Source organism: Jaculus jaculus, chromosome 14 (genome assembly GCF_020740685.1).
Source record: "Jaculus jaculus isolate mJacJac1 chromosome 14, mJacJac1.mat.Y.cur, whole genome shotgun sequence".
Classification (NCBI taxonomy): Eukaryota; Metazoa; Chordata; class Mammalia; order Rodentia; family Dipodidae; genus Jaculus; species Jaculus jaculus.
In genome coordinates, this window is record NC_059115.1 from 65,197,543 (window position 1) to 65,219,795 (window position 22,253).

The 22,253-nt window shown below is 42.2% G+C and overlaps 1 protein-coding gene across 3 annotated transcripts in view; it reads right to left on the reverse strand.

Moving 5' to 3' along the window:
* Ift122 (intraflagellar transport 122) overlaps positions 1 to 22,253 on the reverse strand; it is an 87,359-nt gene that overhangs the window by 58,960 nt on the left and 6,146 nt on the right. Inside the window, exons 2-8 of one of the 3 annotated variants that reach the window (XM_045133736.1) lie at positions 14,353 to 14,419; positions 12,174 to 12,258; positions 9,987 to 10,065; positions 5,305 to 5,381; positions 2,970 to 3,036; positions 1,891 to 2,037; positions 587 to 763 (exon numbers count right to left, since the gene is read on the reverse strand). In XM_045133736.1, coding sequence (XP_044989671.1) covers positions 587 to 763; positions 1,891 to 2,037; positions 2,970 to 3,036; positions 5,305 to 5,381; positions 9,987 to 10,065; positions 12,174 to 12,258; positions 14,353 to 14,419 — 699 coding nt within the window. The remainder of the gene's footprint in view (positions 1 to 586; positions 764 to 1,890; positions 2,038 to 2,969; positions 3,037 to 5,304; positions 5,382 to 9,986; positions 10,066 to 12,173; positions 12,259 to 14,352; positions 14,420 to 22,253) is intronic. The other 2 variants (XM_004651583.2, XM_045133735.1) reach the window with 2 other exon arrangements.

A 22,253-nucleotide genomic window follows, 5' to 3' on the forward strand; every position in this document is an offset into this window, starting at 1 on the left:
GGTTTCTGAGAGAAGAGACTGCCCAGCAACTGGGAGGGGTCAGGAAACAAGCTAATGGATTCCTCTCTACCATAAGTCCTAGGCAATGCAAGGTGAGGTACAGCATGAGAACAGAACAAGAAATGTATCCAGTAACAAAAAAGTGTTATGTGAATCATGAGGCATCTTTGCAAAAAGCCCTAGTAAACACTGAAAATCAAGCTTTTCAGTGAAGCTCTAATGTTATTGGGAAGGGCTCACTCTCTGAGGTTAAGCAATGTATGATTAGATAATTACATACACTGAAAGATGGAAGGGAAGAACACTGGGATGCTAGTGGAGGTTTCTTTGAGGTTAGAGATTTACAGACATGTTGGGCCTGCTCTGGACTTTCCAGTATCTCCTTGTTTCTCAAAGAATCACACTATCACCTACACAGGTTTCTCAGGGTGAGCTCCCCTTTGTATGTGTGCGGGAGGGGAGTCACACCAACAATTCCCTGGCCCCTGCTCAGCTGTCCTTGGCCAAGGAGTTTCTCAACATTTGGCAAATCTGCACGGGGCCTGGTCCTCCCAAGGAGGGTCCTCACTCCCTAGGACACACTCACGAGTTGTCGTCCCTGAGATTGTCGTCCTCTTCCTCTTGCTCTTCCTCCTCTGCCTCACTACCCTGACTACTGTACACTGTTGACTTCAGAGTGGAGGGAATTTCCTGCAAATATCTGTTGACAATGGCATCCTCAGCATCCTCGTTTTCTCTGTTCATCCAGATATTCTCCCATCGGCTGCAGACAGTAAGTGGTTGTTCACAGTCACATTGCTTAGGACTAACTAAAGCTGTAATTTCAAAACCTGTCAAAGAGGCCCCGTACCCTACCCGGAAGAGGACAGCTAACAGGTACACTGGGCATCCTGCTTCTCATGAATTAAAAATGGTAGCCTGTAGCCACAAAGTCATCTGTGGCCACAAAATCAAACAGCAGGAACTCTGGGGTATGCTAATGGCCTTTGATGGCATTAGATACACATGGTACAACCTCCGTTGGACAGAATTATTCAGGAAGAAGTACAATAATCTGGTGTAGGAAAGGCAACAGAATTAAGCAGCCTCCTAAATCAAGCAGACACCCACCTGTAAAATGACATTGGTCTGATAAACAATTAAGTGCTTTAATTTACCTTCAGAGGACTCTGTAGGGATACTGATGGTTTAATAATATTATGGGATTATACAAAGAGCCTGCAAAGCCTTTTAGACCATCCTCAAAGTCACATAGGTATAAAAGGAAAGTGGGTATAAGGTTGGATCAGGTAGACAGATGCTAAGTATTTGCATACCTCTAGGTTTCAGGGACATTTGTAGACTTAATTTTGACTTTTGGGCAAGGGCAACAAAAAAAAGCACATGAAAAAGCTATTTATTAAATAACAGGTAGGCAAATATTCTCCCCATACTTTACAGGAAAAAACTGACAAAGGAAAAAGAAATATAGCTATCAGTTCATAAAGAAGTGGCCTTTTCATATTACATTACACATACATACATACATATGTGTGTGTGAATATATACACATATATATACATATATATATACATATATATATACATATATATATATATATATATATACACACACATATACATATACATATATATATGCAAAAACACACACACACTTTGGGTTGGCCTAGATAGCACATCTGCTTAGCTAAATCTTTGAGATTCGTTCTAAAACTCAAGATAGGCTCTTTGAAATCTCCATTTAAAAAGAACAGATTTCAACAGACTAGTCGTGTGGGTTGAGAAGACTTTCACACTATGAAGATGTGAGGAAGAAAGTGAAATAACCCAGGAGGCTGAGAAAGTCCTTCTTCCTAATGGTGCTGGTCCCAGGAGGACAGCCATAGGGTACCTTGAAGGGTTCCAGGAAATGGTCCACACTGGGGAGAGAGAGCCCCCTGGCCGTTCGATCTTCACTTTCTCCTCGCCATTTTTGTTCCGTATGCTGATGACCCCATTGGACATACCCAGAGCCAGGTACTGACCATCATTCGTCCAGCTGTACACACAGCCAACAAAGGACATGGGAGAGAGAAAGGAACACAAAGAAGGTAAGGCCAGTGAAAGCAATACCCTGGTTTGAAACACAGTGTGAGGATGCAGTAACAGAACAGCTATGGTTTCATCACCCCTGCTTATTTGTGACATAAAATCAGAGGGCCCAGCTTAGAATTCTACTTACTTCTGGAAGCAGCACTGAGAAATGCTCTCTATGCTATCTCTATGATAGTTTATGCCTGCTTCCCTGGGCCAGCTTCACTTTCTTCTTTGCATTTCAATCCCATCCCAATTCAGGAGCTCCTTATGAAAAATCTGTGCCTTAGGGTTGTCCCAGCTCTACAACACAACACTCAACCTGTAGTAGACACTCAACAGATGCTGCATCAGAGGGTACCCTCAGAAGCTGAACAGTACTGGTTACAGAGAGCCTCTGCATGCCAGGTGTGGTGCTGCAGGTTGGATGCTTGTTAGTTTGTGAGAATTTCACAGCAATCCTATCAGTTCAGTGTTTTTAATCACCTGTTGTCCACAAAGAAACCTGAGGCTCCAGCTCAGAGAGATCCAGTAACTTTCCAAGGTCACAGAGCCCTGTCAATAATAAATCTTGATTCTGATCCAGATCTAGCATGAAAGCCAGAATTTTCCCCTGAAACAAGCTACATGGACAAGGTTGGCCTCACATTTCTAGAGCCTCCAGTCAATACAGCCATGCAGTGCGGAAGAATGCTGCCAGCTAACCTTGTGAAAGCAACTTGTGGATCTCCTTTGTTCCATGATTACATCATGAGCCTCTTCCATCAAAGAGACAACAGGAAATATAGGAGCTCACACAACTAGCCAACACCAGACCTTCTCTACTATGAGAAGAGGCCTATGAGGGCATGTTTGGAGGAAGAAGGAACACAAAGTCCATCTTCAGAGCCTACTTACCTGCAGCAGGTGATCTTGCTGTTGGATTTATGCTTGGAGACAGACTTCTGCTCAGGAGACCACAAACCTTCAGTACATGACAACAGAAAAGGCAGCTAGACTTACTCAGTCATCAAAATGAAATCAGCTGGGGACTGGGGAAATAGCTTAGCAGTTATGGCATTGGCCTGTGAAGCCTAAGGACCTGGGTTCAATTCCCCAGGACCCATGTAAGCCAGATTCATAAGGGGGCACATGTGTCTGGAGTTCGTATGTAGTGCCTAGAGGCCCTGGCATGCCCATTCTCTCTTCCTCTCTATCTGTCTCTTTCTCTCTTAGTGGATCTCCAAGGTCTTATGATGAGTGAAAAAAATTCAGCCTTCAAAAGTACTATATAATTCCTTTTATATAACATACTGAGTGACAGAATTAGAGAATAGTGAAAATTCATGGTTACTGGAATTGGGGATATCAGGTGACAAGGAAGGTGGGTGGGAAGTGAAATGGTTCTATATTACAGTGCTGGTACGCTGCTACAAATGTGATAAACTGACAGGACTGCACACACATTGTCCGCTTCTTTCCTGGTTTTTCTATTGCATAATAGTTGCTCAAGATGCATCCACTGGTATAAACTTAGTCAAGAATAAATACGTAGGACTCTCTGTACTATCTTAACAACTTACTGGGGATCTATACTTTAAAAAAAAAAAAAACGGTAGATGGGGGCTGGAGAGATGGTTTAGCAGTTAAGGTGTTTGCCTACAAAGCCTAAGGACCCAGGTTTGATTCCCCAGTACCCATATAAGCCAGATGCACAGGGTGGCACATGCATCTAGAATTCATCTGCAGGGGCTGGAGGCCCTGGCATGCCCATTCTCTCTCTCTTCTTCTCTGTGTCTTTCTCTCTAACAAGTTAAATAAATATTTTTTTAAAAAAGGTAGATAGTGAAGTTCTACCCAACTTCTCTGGAATTTTAAATTTCAAAGAAAGGACAGGTTAGCTCTTCTTACCTAGAACATGGCACCCAGAGAATAATACAGCATCTAGAGTAGCCTCGGCTACACAAAGTAAGTTGTTTCAGGTCAGTCTGGCTATAGTCAGACCCTGCCAAAACAGGTAGGTAGGTAGGTAGGTAGGTGGGTGGGTGGATGGACGTACGGATGGATGGACAGACAAACGATAGATAGGTAGATAGATAATAGAAAGAAAGAGAGAGAGAGAGAAAGAGAGAAAGAGAGAAAGAGAGAAAGAGAGAAAGAGAGAAAGAGAGAAAGAAAGAAAGAAAGAAAGAAAGAAAGAAAGAAAGAAAGAAAGAGAGAGAGAGAGAAGGAAAGAACTTATAATGAATGAGGCCTTCTGAGAGCCTACTTTTCTCTCCAGGCCTCTGCCATGACCCTCTCTGAGCTATCTGGTCAATTTAGGCTTGCTCCCTCCAGCCCCCAGACAAGGCTCACTCAGTGCAGCCCATGAAACAGACAACATAAGCAAGTTCTGTTCTGCCTGGGCAGTGAAGCATGATCACAAAGGGAAATATAATGCACTAATAAGTATATACAGCCAGGTGCAGTGTCAATAGGCTGTTTTTCCCCTCCCCAGGCATTCCCAGTGCACACATATTATATGCACTCCACTGTGCCTTTCCCAGGCTTCAGCTATGGGGAACAGCTCTCTCTAGCCTCCCTCAGTAGTATTTCCTATGGCAAGCTCTGCAGGCAACCACCTAGCCTGAATCTCAGCCCTGGTCCTCCACTTATCAGCTAAGTGGTCTTAGTTCTGTTTTGTCAGGAGAGAGGGAATGAGCATAACACTTGACCTCAGAGGGTTGGCACAGAGCTATCCCTACCAGAGTGAGTGAGGGAAGGCTTCCAAGGGGCAGCAACAGCAAGGTAAGCTGTGCCCTCCTATCTTTCCCACTACTTCCTCCTCTAGGGACTTTCTGTTCATTGGCCTCTGGTATCTTACATCACAACTCACTATCATAGCTTCTATCAATTTTAAGAATAACTTTCAGGCTGGGGAAATTGTTCAGAAGTTAAAGATAGTTACTTACAAAGACTGACAGTCTGAGTTCAATTCCCTAGTACCAACATAAAGCCAGACACACAAATTGGTACATGCATCTAGAATTCATTAGCAGCAATAGGAGGCTCTGGCATACACATACTCTTTCTCTCTAAATAAATAAATAAATAAATAAAAATTTAAAAAGAATAACTGGCAATCTTTCCCTCAGCTTCCAGATGAGAAGTTACCTTCATTCTCTCAGGACAAACCACTAAGTCTGCATGGAATTCAGCATTTTTGGATGAATCTCAGTTACTCCAGCATGAGACCCTGGGAATCATAACTTACCAAAGTCACTGGAGGAACAAGATGCTAGTTGGTGGTTAACAGGGTTGTAGGAGACACACTGTATGGAGTCATTGTGCCTGGAAAGTAGAGAACTGAAGGTTCACACAACAAACCACAAATGTTTCAGTGACTACAAATGAAGGTTCAAACCATGAGCTCAGAGCCTTGGGTGACACACTGCAAGCCCCTCTGCAAGGGACCAATAGACAGGACAGGAATTCCTGCTCCTTCATTTGGACTGCCCTCAGTCACCATCTCCACTCATCCAGAATCCCACCCAATCAAATGCTTCTCTCCAGGGCTCTCCTGCCTACACTGACACTTTGTGTGGGTTGAAGAGATAAATGCACAAAAAATCCAGCCTAGTGCAAGCTGCAGAGTAAATCCTTTATTTGTGGCTCTTTTCCTGGTCATTTTCTGAAGCCTATAAATATAGGATAGATGTGTAATAAAGACAAGCTCAGGGCTGAAGAGATGGTTCATTGATTAAAGGCACTTGCTTGCAAAGCCTAAAGGCCTAGGCTAGATTCCCCAGTACTCACATAAAAATAGATGTGCTAAGTGGCACATGGATCTGGAATTCATTTACAGTAGCAAGAGGCCCTGGCATGCCCATTCTCATTCATTCTATGTGTGTTTGAAAATAAGTAACAAATTAAAATTTAGCAAACAAATAAACAAAAAAAAATGACAAGATCAGGCCAGTATTTGGAAACATAGCAAATCACTCAACAGCAATGAAAATGGAGGAAGCAATGCTCCCTACATGGCATCTCAGCCATAATTCTATCCCTTCACTTTTAGGTAAATTTCACTTATAATGTCACTCATTTATTCATCTTCTTCAAATTTTGTTTATTTCTACTTATTTATTTGAGACCGACAGAGAGCGAGAGAGAGAATGGGTGCACCGGGGCCTCCAGTCACTGTAAATGATTTCTAGATGCATACGCCACCCTGTGCATCTGGCTTACATGGGTACTGGGGAATCGAGCCTTGAACCAGAGTCCTTAGGCTTCACAAGCAAGCACTTAGCCACTGAGACATCTCTACAGACTTCATTTATTCATTTTAAAATTGCTTATTATGTTCATAGCAGCATTATTTACAGTAGTCAAAAAGTGGAAGCAACCTACATGCCCATCAACTAATAGACAAACAAAATGCATTCTACACATACAAGGGAGTATTGTTTAGCCTTAAAAAAGTTATGACACAGCCAGATGCGGTGGCGCACGCCTTTAATCCCAGCACTCGGGAAGCAGAGGTAGGAGGATCACTGTGAGTTTGAGGCCACTGTGAGACTCCATAGTGAATTCCAGGTCAGCCTGGGCTAGAGTGAGACCCTACCTCGAAAAAAAAAAAATGACACATACTACCACATGGATGAACCATGAGGACATTATGCTAAGTGAAATATGCTAGTAAAAAAGGGTAACTATTATAAGGCTCCACCTATATGAGGTACCTAAATAGACCAACTCCTAAAGAAAGTTGATAACCATCTCTCCTAAAGATAGTTGCCAAAGGCTAAGAGGAAAAGCAGAAACAAAGGTGTTAGGTATTGAATTTTAGATTTGCAAGATAAAGAGTTTTAAAGATTTTACTTTCCAAGCTTTGGCTGCATAATGATGTGAATGTACTTATTATCACTGAACACTTAACATAAGGTTAGATGGCATGTTTTGCATTTTGTGTATTTTTCTACAATTGAAAATCAGAAAGTTAGCCCAGCATGGTGGTGCACGCCTTTAATTCCAGCACTTGGGAAGCAGAGGTTGGAAGATCTCTGTGAGTTCAAGGTCAGCCTGGGACTACATAGTAAATTCCAGGTCAGCCTTGGCCTAGAGTAAGACCTTAAGGGGTGGGGGGGGGAGAGGGTATGATAGCACGTGCCTTTAATCCTAGCACTCAGAAGCAGAGATAGCAAGATGACTATGAGTTCAAGGCCAGCATAGGACCACATAGTGAGTTCCAAGTCAGCCTGGGCTAGAGCGAGACCCTACCTTGAAAAGAAAGAAAGAGGGAGAGAGAAAAACAAAGAATGAAAGAAAGAGATATATATATATATATATATATATATATATATAGAGAGAGAGAGAGAGAGAGAGAGAGAGAGAGAGAAAGAAAGAAAGAAAGAAAGAAAGAAAGAAAGAAAGAAAGAAAGAAAGAAAGAAAGAAAGAGAGAAGAGAGGACTTCTGGTTAAGATGGCAGCATAGGAACCACGCCAAAGCAGCCTAGGGGAGAAAAAGCCAAAACTAAACCCAGCAAAAGAAAAAAGGAAGGAAGGAAGGAAGGCTAGAGAGATTGCTTAGTAGTTAAGATGCTTGCCTGCGAACTTAAGGACCCATGTTTGACTCTCCAGATCCCACGCCACAAAGATGAGGCAAGGTCACACATGCCCACTGGTGGTGCAAGCATCTGGAGTCTTACTGAAGGGGCTGAGGCCCTGGTATGCCAATTTTGTCTGTCTCTCTCTAAAACAAAAGAAAAGCTGGGTGTGGTGGAGCACACCTTTAATCCCAGCACTTGGGAGGCAGAGTTAGGAGGATCACCAAGACTTTGAGGCCAGCCTGAGATGACATAGTGAATTCCAGGTCAGCCTGGGCTAGTGTGAGACCCTACCTTGAAAAACCAAAAGGGAAGAAAAAGGCTAGGGAAATGACTTAGCAGTTAAGGCATTTGCCTGTGAAGCCTAAGGACCCTGGTTCAATTCCCTAGGACCCATGTAAGCCAGATGCACAAGGGGAGCATGCATCTGGAATTTATTTGCAGTGGCCAGAGGCCCTAGCATGCCCATTCTCTCTTTCTCTCTATCTGCCACTTCCTCTCTCTCTCTCTCTCATCTCTCTCAAATAAATAAAATAAAATTATATACATATATATCTATATATCTATATCTATAATCTATAATCTATATTTATATCTAAGAAGGCTGAAGAGATGCCTTAGCAGTTAAGGTATTTGACTGCAAAGCCAAAGGATCCTCGTTCGATCTCCAGGACCCACGTAAGCCAGATGCACAAGGGGGCACATGCATTTGGAGCTTGTTTGCAGTGGCAGGAGGCCCTGGAGCACCCATTCTCTCCCTCTCTCTTTCTATCAAATAAATAAATAAAATATTTTTTATTAAAAAAAAAAGAAGAAGAAAGTTGTTGAGTACTTACTGTGGGCCAGACAAGGCACTTAGCACCAGGAAAATAAGTGAGCAAAAAGTTAGGGGTAGTTTCTTCCCTCATGGAGCCCACAGGATGGTGGGTGACATCAATCAATCACCAAAATAAGTATAAACCTACAACTGTAAGAAATACCTGAGAGAGGCATCCTGAGACTGAAGGGGCAGTAGAGGGTTGGCAGAGCAGGGACAATTGAGCCTGACACCTATAGGGTGAGGAGAGACTAGCTAGTTTGGAAGAGGGAGTGTAGCCCCTGCAGGATTACGAGACTCTAAGTACACTGGCCCTTATTTCTGGCTTTTGTCACTGGGAGGATACAAGGCCATTCTTAAAAGAAGGAGACTGGATGGGCTAGAGAGATGGCTTAGTGGTTAAGCGCTTGCCTGTGAAGCCTAAGGACCCCGGTTCAAGGCTCGGTTCCCCAGGACCCACATTATCCATATGCACAAGAGGGTGCATGTGTCTGGAGTTCGTTTGCAGTGGCTGGAGGCCCTGGTGCGCCCATTCTCTCTCTCTCTCTCTCTCTCTCTCTCTCTCTCTCTCTCTCTCTCCCTGTCTGTCACTCTCAAATAAATAAACAAAAATAACAAAAATTTTTTTAAAAAAAGATGGGGACTGGAAAGAACAAGCTGGAGTGAGTAAATTCTATGGTGTCAGATGAACTGTACTACACTATATGCATATACCCACTACAATACTGGCCAAGGTAGTAAGTGCTCATTCATTACCCACCTATCCCTGAGGACCTAATTTTAAGCTCATTTCAGAGAAAAAAGTTCTTGTTTGCATCTTTTTTCTTTCTTTTTAAATACATGTGTATGTACAGGCCCACACATGTATGTAGAGGACAGAGGTCAGCCTCGGGTATTGTCCTTAGGAATGTGGTCTGCCTCCTTTGAGATAGAGTCTCTCATTGAGCTGGAGCTCACCAATTAGGCTAGACTGGCTGATGAGTGTGAGCCCATGAGATTCTCCTGTCTATGCCACCCCAGAGCTGAGATAAGTAGGATATACGACTGTCATTTTAATTAATTTATTTATTTTGGTTTTTCAAGGTAGTGTCTTACTCTAGCCCAGGCTGACCTGGAATTCACTATGTAGTCTCAGGGTGGCCTCAAACTCATGGTGATCCTCCTACTTTTGCCTCCCAGTGCTGGGATTAAAGATGTACACCACCACACCTGGCTGCCTCTATCATTTTATGTGGCCACTGGGCATGGAATTCAGATCTTCATGCTTGCAAAGCAAGCACTTTATTGACTAAGCTATCTCCCCCTGCCCTATCCTGACATCTTTTCTAAGAGGCTGTTGCTGCAATTAATAACAGTTAAAGTAGATCCAAGTGTGGTTGGTGGTGCAAACCTGCAATCCCAGCTACTTTGGAGTCTGAAGCAGGGAGACTGAAAGTTCAAGGCCTGCCTGGGTTACAGAGTGAGACCCTATCTCAAAACAAGTAAACAAACAAGTATCAAACTAATAACACCACCACCCACAAAGTCACTTACGTATACTTCAGAATGCCTTCCAATTTTGACGTCCAGATGATAACACTTTTGTCAGCTGATCCCGAAGCAAAGCGCTTGCCTGTGTTTTTTAGGAAAAAAAGTGTCAGGTTGGAGAGATGGCTTAGTAGTTAAGGCACATGCTTCATGCATCTGGAGTTTGTTTGCAGTGGCTAGAGGCCCTGGTGCACCCATTCTCTCTCTGTCTCAAATAAATAAAAATAAATCTTTAAAAAAAAAAAAGGAAATTATCACATTAATTTTAAACCAGAATTTCTCAGAGTGTATTTCTTAGAAAACTAGTTCTCTTTAAGGTGCCTAGTAGGTATTACCTGCTTCTCTACTGTTCATGTGTACACATGTGGACATATGTGCCTGTGTGCATGCCTGGTGCAGGGGGGATGGAATTTAAGGCCTGGCACATGCTAAGCACGCTCTCTACCACTGAGCAGAGATAGAAAGCCCTGGTGTGCCCAATATCCGACCCCCTCTCTGTCAAATAAGTAAAAAAGAATTTGTTTAAAAATAAATAAATTTTAGTACTTGTTTTGGATGTGATTATATGTACGGAAATTGTTTAACACTGCTCATGCTAAGAACTGACATAATGGAATTACAGAAATAAATGTGCTATGAGGAATGGAGGAAAAATGAACAGGTCTGGGAAAGGCAACATATAGCAAATAATTTCTTTTGGGGGTGTGTGAGCATAGGCATGTGCATATCAGGGCATTTATATGCAGGTCATTTTTGGACCTTCCACCTCATTTGAGGAGCATATTCTCTCTCTCTCTCCCTCTCCCTCTCTCTCAATCTCAATATCTCTCTCTCTCTCTCTCTCTCTCGTTTTCTCATTATTGACTACTACCCACTACAAGCAGCTGGGCTTCTAGGAAATTCTCTAGTTTCTGCCTCCCATTTAGCCATCAATATTTCTGGGATTTCAGGAGCCTGCCATGATGTCTATTTTTGTTTTTGTGCATGGGGGGTGGGTAAAATCTGGGGATCAAACTTGTATACTCGGGCTTAAACCTGAGCACTTTATCCACTGAGCCATCGTCACAGCCTGTAACAAGTAATTTCTTATTAAGTGTATTGTTACCAGGGCTGAACAGATGGCTGGGTGGTTAAGGTGCTTGCCTGCAAAGCCTAAAGGATCAGTTCCTCAGTACTCACGTAAAGCCAGATGCACAAGGTGGTGCATGCATGTGAAGCTTGTTTGCAGAGACCCTGGTAAGCCCATATTCTCCTTCCCTCCCTACTTCTGTCTTGCTCTTTCTGTCATTCATTAATAAATAAGTAATTTTCTTTTTAGCTGAGTGTGGTGGTACACACCATTAATCCCAGCACTCGGGAAGATAGCTGTGAGTTCAAGGCCACCCTGAGACTACACAGTAAATTCCAGGTCCGCCTAAGCTAGAATAAGACCCTACCTCCAAAAAGCAAACAAATAAAAATTATATATATATATGCACTGTTACTAGCTTATAAAAAAAAACCTGAAGTAAGAGCTGTGTCCAAGCAGCAAACTCCAGGGAACTTACCCTGGTGTGAGAATGTTCTTCACTCAGCTCTGTGTTTCAACCCTTACTTCTTAAAGATTATTTCCAAGACAAATATCACACTGGAATCAGATCAGATCCTTCCTCTGCTCAGAACCTAACAGTGGTTCCCCTATTGTCACTGAGAATCAGAACCTTCAGCCACTGCAAACCATTTCCAGACCACATGTACCATATTGTGTATCCGGCTTATGTTGGTCCTGGAAAATTGAACCTGGGTCATTTGGCTTTGCAAGCAAGCATCTTAACTGATAAGCCATCTCTCCAGCCCTACCCCCTTACTTTTTATCATTCTCCCTTGTATCCTCTTCCTCCCCTAGACTACAACAAGGCCAAACCTTTGCTTGTTTTGCTCTCTGAAATATCTCAAGATGGCTCCTAAAACAATACTTGCAAGGGCTGGAGATGTAATTCTGTGGCAGAGCATTTATGCAGCATGTGCTAGACCCTGGGCCCTATTCCCATTAGCACAAAACAAACAAAGTATTAGTGTAATGGATGACTAAACTGAAGTCAAAGCAACTTCCTACCTTGCAAGTTATATTTTAAGATAATTACAGAGCACCTAAGGAAAAACCAAACAGCTACAAGGCCAATACAGAGACGGGAACCCAGAACAGCTTCTTACCATCCTTTGCATATGCCACACAGTACACAGTGTCTTTGTGGCCCTTGAGAGGCTGAAGTAAAGTGCCATCAGAGGTATCATAAACCTGCCAAAATGGGACAACAGTATAAATTATCTACGTGATATCCATTATTCAAAATTCCTATAGGGTGCTACTGCTATTTTTGTTTTTTATAGCAGAACAGTTGTCAATATGCTAAATTTGAATCAAATAAAGAATGTACAGCATAACCAGAAAAAAAAAATGTCTTAATGCTAGTAACCAGGAACTAGAGGCCTTGGCTCTATCCTCTATGTGACCAAGAACACACCAGCAACCTTTTATTGAGATAAAGGCTCTCCAGGGAAATGCTCTGCAAACTTCACTGATTATCCATCCCTTCTGCCCCCTGCCCTACATCAGTACTCAAGATTGAATTTAGGGCTTAGGCAAGCCCTCTGCCATACATCTTTATTCCTAGCATTCTTTTCCTTTCTTTCTTTCTTTTTTGTTTTTTTCAAGGTAGGGTTTTACACTAGCTCAGGCTGACCTGGAATTCACTATGTAGTCTTAGGGTGGTCTCAAACTCACAGCAATCCTCCTTCCTCTGCCTCCTGAGTGCTGGGATTAAGGGCATGTGCCACCACACCCCACTATTTTTCATTTTGAAACAGTATCTAAGTTGTCCAGGCTGGGCCTGAAATCATTCTGTAGCCCAGGCTGGCCCTGAGCTTGTGATCCTCCTGCCTTAGCCTTATAAGAAGCTGGGATTACAGACCTGTGCCACCAGACCTGTCTAAATTTCACTCATTCTTTTTGTTGTTGTTGTTTGTTTTTCGAGGTAGGGTCTCGCCCTAGTCCAGGCTGACCTGGAATTCACCATGGAGTCTCAGGGTGGCCTCGAACTCACGGCGATCCTCCTACCTCTGCCTCCCAAGTGCTGGGATTAAAGGCATGCGCCACCATACCCGGCTCATTCTTTTTTAAAAATACTTTATTTATTTACTTATTTGAGAGAGAGAGAGGCAGATGGAGAGAAAGAATGAGCACACCTCCAGCCACTGCAAATAAACTCCAGATACATGCACTACCTTACGGATCTAGCTTACACAAGTACTGGGGAATCAAACCTGGGTCCTTAGGCTTCACAGGCAAGAGCCTTAACCACTAAGCCATCTCTCTAGCCCAACTTCACTCATTCTTACATTAGTTTAAATAAATGACCAATCAAGCCAAATCTTCCTAAACAAAGCCAGCAGCAGTGGACAACATGATTAAATGTCAATGCTAGCATTGCCCCCTAATGTCAAAATACAGATAGATGTTTCACAAATGCTATCAAGAGTTTTAAAGTCACAGACCTGAACAAATGCTGGGTTTGTGAGTAGGAGGCAACGTTATAAAACCCAGCTGTAATGTGGATTTAGGATATTTTATAGCTGTGTGTCATATATAAATATGTGGAAAAGTAAAAAACACACCATCTGAGAAATGAGGGCAAAACTCTCCCACACAGTCAGAACACTGGAGAAGAAAACCCATGGAAGGAAGCTAAAAGGATCTGGACTGTTGACCCTGGAGAGAAGAAGCCTTCAGAACAATTGAACCTTGGCTGTAATGTACATGCAGTTACCAAAAGAGTGTGGACATCAGATCAGTCAGTCTGTGTATCTGGAGACAGCAGAGGAAAGGAAGTAGACTTACAAGAGGAAGAGTGATCACATAGAGGTTTTTAAGGCTAGGGTCCAGAGGAAGCCTGTGGCCTTTGGAACTACAAAAAACTAGGATAGTATCCATATGGCATTGTTTATGTGGGCCAGAGCTGCAAACTCAGGGTCAGGCTCTCTGGCTCCTCATGGAACACCTTCAACCCTGTTACTTGGCTTTTTCAGGAAGACAAAATATGAACCGACACCCACCCAGTTTCAAAGGCATTTTGATAAATTGTCTTCAACTATTTCATGGGTGTCTCCAAGGGGAAAGATAAATGACTCCAAAGGAGGCATTGTTCACAAGTTCCTATCTGATAGACAGTTTACTTACCTGTTTTAAATAGCCCATTTCCTTCCCTATTAAAAAGTAATGACTAGTTTTTCCGCCCTTGCCTTTTTTATCTCAAAAAAGGGGGTCAAATTTCAAAGTAGTTACTAGAAGGAGGGGGGAAAGGCACTTAGGATGGAAACTCAGACAAAATCCTACCAGTAATCTGTTTCCTGCAGCCAGAATCAGTTGGGTTCCATCAGGCTTAAATGCGAGGTCATAGATACTAAATAGGAGACAAGACAAAAAGACAATTAGGAACCAAAATGATGAGGTCTGCTAATGGCCAGGAAAGCAAACTTTATTTCCGTCATGAAACACTGTGTATATGTGGGGGTGGGGAGATGATGGCTAAGAATTGCACTTGGTTGCAAATTCCATTCAACCACCACACCTTGGCAGCCCATTCAATCATGATCTGCTCCCGTCAGCTCTGTCCTGGTTTCCTCTTGTCCAGAGCCAGACGCCAGAAATGACTCAAGGGGTCAACAGCTAAAGACACAGCCTCTTCCAATAATGCCATAAAGGCCAGACACCCTGAGAGAAAGTGTGAGGGCTAGTAAAGCCACACATTTACTGAGTGTCACTTAGGTGCTAGGTACCAAGAGACATAAGGTGAGCTCTCTGGAGTCACTCACTCCCTGCTCTCTAGGAACTTACTGACAGAGTGGGAAGGTGTGAAGCAAACACAACAAAAATCCCCGTGTTGCCAGGCGTGGTGGTTTATTCTTTTAATTCCAGCACTCAGGATGCAGAGATAGGAGAAGCACCATGAGTTCAAGGCCACTTGAAACTAATTCAGCCTGGGCTAGAGTGAGACCCTATCTCAAAAAACCAAAAACCAAAAAACATTCCTGTGTCACCAATTCTAAGGCACATATATATATATGCGCGCGCACACACACACACACACACACACACACACACACGTATGTATGTATGTCACATCTCTGAGTTTGGGATGTATCTTATAATTGAGGACATGTCAGTATAAATGATAGCATTTTGTCTTCATATTGATATGCAAAATAATGACATTTTTATAATCAAGGACACTTAGATTGAGTAAAATACAGAAAAATACTGTGAGAATAATACAAGACCTACATGGAAACTACACTGTATTATATAATTCAAAGAAAGAAGACACATTTTGATTTGAGGAGAGGGTGAAAGAAACTTCATGAAGAAAACCGTATTTGAGTAAAAGAGAAGACTCTGAGACATGCAAAAGATTGCTAAGACAGCCTTAAGGCAAGGCAAACAGATCAAAGGCTTCAAAGTGTAAATAGCAAGTAATAAATAATTATATTAGAATGAAACTCTGACTATATACAAGGCGGAGGGAGAAAGAAGGCTAAAAAACCAGGCCAGGGATATATGGCTAATATTCTTGAACGCCCCCAGCCACTCAGGGGACAAGTAAAAATGTATCAAGATAGCATGTGAAAATATGCCTGGGATGAACTGCCTAATATGTATCACTAATCCTACCATGGCCTTTATCCATGCTTCCTCAAATGTACAATTTTACTGTATCCTCACAGTAAATCTGTGAGGCCTGTATATGGTGTGTTCTGCATCCATAAATTCAATCAACCATGGATCAAAAATATTTGGGGGCCAGGCATATTGGCACATACCTTTAATCACAGCATTTGGGAGGCAGAGGTAGGAGGATCATAATGAGTTTGAGGCCACCCTGAGACCACAATTCCAAGTCAGTCTGAGCTAGAGTGAGACCCTATCTCTAAAAAAAAGGCTGGAGAGATGGCTTAGCAGTTAAGATGCTTGCCTGCAAAGCCAAAGAACCCAGGTTTGATTCTCTAGTACCCACGTAAGCCAGATGCACAAGGGGGCACATGCGTCTGGAGTTCATTTGCAGTGGCTGGAGGCCCTGGAGCATCCATTCTCTGTCTGTCTCTCTTCTTTCAATCTCTCTCTCTCTCTGCCTACAAATAAATAAGTTAAAAAAAGATTTGGGGAAAAAATAGTATAATGAATGCAAACTTTTTTTTCTTGTCATTATTTCCTAAAGAATAGGTAACAACTATCTCCACAGCATTATCATTGTTCTAGGCATTATTGTAAGTCATCTAGAGATGATTTTAAGTATAGTGTAGGGTCCAAGTTCTATGTAAGTGCCAATGCAAACACTATGCCACTTTATAGAAGGGACTTGAGCATATGTGAACTAGGTATCTTTAGGCATCCTGGAGCATCTCTCCCATGGACAATGGGGACAAACAGCACCAAGCTCTATTTTATAATTGAGGACACTATTGTTCAATGAGTATAGGTATATCACACAAAACAAGCAAGGGCCAGAATTTTACTTTGTGTCTATCTCCAGAGCCTGTGCTTTTAAGCACTGTACTGTACTGCCTCTACTCCCTGGAATTATTTTAAACTATGTCAGAATTATTAATCTTTATGTTTGAATACTTGCTGGCATTTATTAACTACATTTATTACAATTTAAATGCTTTACTTATTAGCTCACTTAATCTCCTAATTCTATATCTATCTTGCAGATAAGAAAATTAAGGCACAACAAAGTTAAACAACTTAAAAATAAACTGCTACAAAATAAATAAATAAACTGCTAACAGATCTAGAAGTGAAGCCAGAATTCAAATCCTGGCACACTGGCTCTAAAGTTCATGGTTATTATTAGTATTATTCGGTTTTTCAAGGAAGGGTCTTGCTCTAGCCCAGGTTGACCTAGAATTCACTATGTAGTCTCAGGGTAGCCTTTAACTCACGGTGATCCTCCTAATTCTGCTGGGATTCAAGGTGTGCACCACCATACCCGGTAGCCTTTGTTATTGATATACCATAGTTGATAAAATAACTAGCAATCAAAAAGAAAAACAAAAAAAATATTATCACTTGGGCTGGAGAGATGGCTTAGCAATTAAACACTGGCCTGTGAAGCCTAAGGACCCTGGTTCGAGGCTCGATTCCCCAGGACCCACGTTAGCTAGGTGCACAAGGGGCACACACGTCTGGAGTTCATTTGCAGTGGCTGGAGGCCCTGGCGTGCCCATTTTCTCTCTCTCTCTCTCTCTCTGCCTCTTTCTCTCTGTCTGTGGCTCTCAAATAAATAAATAAAAATAAACAAAAAAATGAGAAAAAAAAAGTATTATCACTTCCTCAATGCATTCCATATAAAGTTTAGAAAGTTTCTTTAAAATTTCAAGTAATGAGCCTGGAGTGGTGGCACATGCTTTTAATCCCAGCACTCAGGAGGCAGAGGTAGGAGGATCACTGTGAGTTCAAGGCCACCCTGAGGCAACATAGTGAATTCCAGGTCAGCCTGTGCTAGAGTGAGACCCATAGCAGACAGCTTCAGGTTCACTTAGGTGAACTTCCAGACCAGGAACAGTTATGGAGGAAGGAATATATTTAAGCTTACAGATCCACGAAAAGTTCCATAACGGCAGAAGAAGCTGGCCTGCTTTTATAGGACCAGACACAGTGAGAGAAGCACAAGCCAAAAAGGTCAAAAGCCACACAGCACAGCACATTTCAGGAACTCCAGCTAGGCACACTTTGCATATCTTTAGATTGAAATCTCAAACTGACCACCATAAGACCCTTACCTTAAGATCTACCATGACACTGCCTCCAGCCAGGTGACTGCACATGCAAACTACAAACTAATAAAACACTGAATATATTGGGGGCCATCTATTCAAACTACCACATTCCGCACCTGGCCCCCAATAGATTCATAAACATTACACACTGTAAATTGTACTTAATCCAATTTCAAAGGTCCCCACAGTCTTGATCAATTTGAGATAGTGAGTCCTATAAAATCAAACAAGTTAAATACTTCCAATATACAAGGCACAGAGTAAACATTTTCAACTGGTATAATGCATAGCAAGGAGAGACTAAAACAATGCAAACTCAACCACCACTAAACAAACATCAAACCTCTGTAGTTTAAGTTTAATATAACCAGAGAGACTGACAGTCTCCCATTTTTTTAATTCCAGCCCTCCAGCTGGGCAGAGTAGCCAGAGAACATTTCCATCTTAGGCCAACAGTGTGCTCTATAGTAGCCCTTGCATAGTCCTGGTATATCCAAAACATTTTTAGGTCTTCATGTAAACCACAGTCCATCTTTCAAAGGCTCTTTCAGCCTATTAGGGCATCATCAGGCCCTGCCTCATGTAGCATGAAGCCTAAGGACCCTGGTTCAAGGCTTGATTCCCCAGGACCCATGTTAGCCAGATGCACAAGGGGCACACACATCTGGAGTTCATTTGCAGTGGCTGGAGGCCCTGGTGCGCCCATTCTCTCTCTCTCTCTCTCTCTCTCTCTCTCTCTTTCTCTGCCTCTTTCTCTCTGTCTGTTGCTCTCAAATAAATAAATAAAAATAAACAAAAACATGAGAAAAAAAAAGCAGCAGCTCTAGGAACTGTGTGCAATTCATGACCACTCCTTGCATTTTTCATGCTTCTGAAACCAATACCAGTAATATAGGACATAGCCATATTCTTAATTCAGGAACAAGATAAATCACAAACTTAAATAGTAGGTTCCTTTTCCATCCAATTCTTTCCAGAAGAGTTTGTATTTTTATGATTGTCTTTCCTCATGTATCCTTTTTATTGTTTTAATGTAAAGCAGTTGGGTCATTTTCCTTAAGATTGTTAATGTTGGGGTGGAGGGATGGCTTATCGGTTAAGTTGCTTGCCTACAAAGCCAAAGGACCCAGGTTCAATTCCCCAGGACCCATGTAAGCCAGATGCACATGAGGGTGCACGTGTCTGGAGTTCGTCTGCAGTGGCTGGAGGCCCTGGCGTGCCCATTCTCTTTCTCTCTCTGTCCCTCTTTCTCTGTCAAATAAATAAATAAATAGGGCTGGAGAAATGGCTTAGCAGTTAAGTGCTTGCCAGTGAAGCCTAAGGACACCAGTTCGAGGCTTGATTCCCCAGGATCCACGTTAGCCAGATGTACAAGGGGGAGCAGACATCTGGAGTTTGTTTGCAGTGGCTGGAGGCCCTGGCACGCCCACTCTCTCTCTCTCTCTGTCTGTCTTTCTTTCTCTGTCACTCTCAAATAAATAAAAAATGAACAAAAAATTTTTAAAGAAAGAAATAAAAAATTTAAAATATTAAAAAAGAGGGCTGGAGAAATGGCTTAGCGGTTAAGCGCTTGCCTGTGAAGCCTAAGGACCCCAGTTCGAGGCTCAGTTCCCCAGGTCCCACGTTAGCCAGATGCACAAGGGGGCGCACGCATCTGGAGTTTGTTTGCAGTGGCTGGAAGCCCTGGCTCACCCATTCTCTCTCTTTCCCTCTATCTGTCTTTCTCTCTGTGTCTGTCACTCTCAAATAAATAAATAAATAAATAATGAACAAAAAATATTTTAAAAAAAAGATTGTTAGAGGCTAGTAAGCTAAAAAGGAGATATAAAGGGAAGAGAAAGGAAGGGAAGAGGGTACTTAATAGGTTGGTATTATATATATGTAAGTATAATGATTGAGATGGGGAGGGGATATGATGGAGATTGGAATTTCAAATAGGAAAGGGGGGGAGGAAGGGTATTACCATGGGATATTTTTTATAATCATGGAAAATGTTAATAAAAATTGAGAAAAAAAAGATTGCTAATGTGTTTGACAATAGCAAGTTCAGTAATAGCAGTCTCAGTGCTTGTAATTTTAACTTGCTTGAGGTTTTTCAACTTAAAATTTTAAATCTCTCAATCCAGTATGTTTAGCCAAGCACATTAGTCCATTACAAATTTAATCTTGATTAAACTTTCTGGGCCTGGGCATCAGGATGCAGCCAGCCCTTATACCAGTAGCCCAGTTCCAACAAAGTCCTCTGCAGTCTTTCCTGCCCCTTAGAAAGCTTAGAAGCCAAGCTTCAAAGTTCAATACTGTCTGCATTTAGTATTCTCAAACTCTCATCAGAATAGTCCATAAAACTTGGCTTATCACTCCAGAAGGCATCTTCAGTTGCAAGCACCGAGTCTACGCGCATTCCTCCAAAACAAAAGTTCCAAAAGACCAACATCCACATGATCAGGTTCATCTCACCCCACTCCTGGTACCAAGTTCTATAGTAGACAGCTTCAGTTTCACTGAGATAAACTTCCAGATCAGACACAGTTATTTAAAAAAAAAAAAAAGATTTATTTAAATTTACAAATCTAGGGCTGGAGAGATGGCTTAGCGGTTAATCACTTGCCTGTGAAGATGAAGGACGCCGGTTCAAGGCTCAATTCCCCAGGACCCACGTAAGCCAGATGCACAAGGGGGCACACGCATCTGGAGTTCGTCTGCAGTGGCTGGAGGCCCTGGCATGCCCATTCCTTCTCTCTCTCTCTGCCTCTTTCGCTCTCTGTCACTCTCAAATAAATAAAAGCACCAAAAAAAAATTTAAAAAAACCAACTTACAAATCTAGAAAAAGTTGCATAATAATAATAACAACAACAAAAGCTAGCCTGCTTTTACAAAAACAGACACAGAGAAAAAAAACACAAGCCAAAAAAGTCAAAAGCCACACAACACAACACACTTCAAAAACTACATCTAGACATACTTTATATATCCTTAGATTGAAATCTCAAACCAACCACCACACCTTAAGATCTGCCCAGTAATACTGCCTTCAGCCAGGTGGCTGCACATACAAACTACAGACTGATAAAATACTAAATATATTGGGGGCTATCTATCCAAACTACCGAAAGACCCTACCTTGAAATTTTTTTTCAATTTAGAAGCCAGATGTGGTGACACGTGCCTTTAATCCCAGCACTTGAGAGGCAGAGATAGAAGGATCACTGTGAGTTCAAGGCCACCCTGAGAGTACATAGTTAATTCCAGGTCATCCTGAGACCCTACCTCAAAAAAAAAAAAAAATCAATTTACAAATAGAGACTATATTTATGGAATACAATGTAATGTTTTGGTCTATGCATATATACTTATGATAACCATGTCTTAGAAAGGTACTTAACATATGTATCACCTCAACATCTTATCATTTATTGCAGTGAAACTATTTTAAATCTGTTCATTTGGCAATTTTGAAATACACAATATATTTTAACTGTCTGTGTTCATCATGCTGTGCACAAGCCAATAGAACTTATTCCTCCAAATGTAGCTGAAACCTGGTACCCTCTGATGACACCTTCTCTTCCCCATTCTCTGCTTAGAGAAAAAAAAAAAAAAACAGGCTGGAGAGATGGCTTAGCAGTTAAGTGCTTGCCTGTGAAGCCTGAGGACCCTGGTTCAAGGCTTGATTTCCCAGGACCCACGTTAGCCAGATGCACAAGGGGGTGCACGCATCTGGAGTTCATTTGCAGTGGCTGGAGGCCCTGGCGTGCCCATTCCTTCTCTCTCTATCTGTCTCTTTCTCTCTCTGTCTGTCTCTCTCAAACAAATAAATAAAAATAAACAAAACTTTTTTTTAAAAAATGTATTTTAGGGACTGGAGAGATGGCTCAGTAGTTAAGGCGCTTGCCTGCAAGGCCTAACAACCCATGTTCAGTTCCCCAATACCCACATAAAGCCACATACACAAAGTGGCACATGTATTGGAAGTTCGTTTGCAGTGACTGGTAATCCTGGAGTGCCCATTCTGTCTGTCTGTCTCCCCCCTCCCCTTTCTCTCTCTCTCTCTCTCTCTCTGCTTGCAAATTAATTAATTAATTAATTTTAAAAGTATTTTATTGCCAGGTGTGGTGGCACATGCCTTTAATACTAGCACTCAGGAGGGAGAGGTAGAAGGATCACTGTGAGTTCAAGGCTACCCTGAGACTACATAGAGAATTACAAGTCAGCCTCAGCTAGAGTGACACCCTACCTCAAAGAACAAAACAAAGGGCTGGAGAGATGCCTTAGCAGTTAAATGCTTGCCTGTGGAGCCTAAAGACCCCAGTTTGAGGCTTGATTCCCCAGGATCCACTTTAGCCAGATACAGAAGGGGGCGCTCGCATCTGGAGTTTGTTTGTGGTGGCTGGAGGCCCTAATGCCCATTCTCTCCCCCTCTGTCTCTCTCCCTCTTTCTCTCTTTCTCTTGGTGTCTG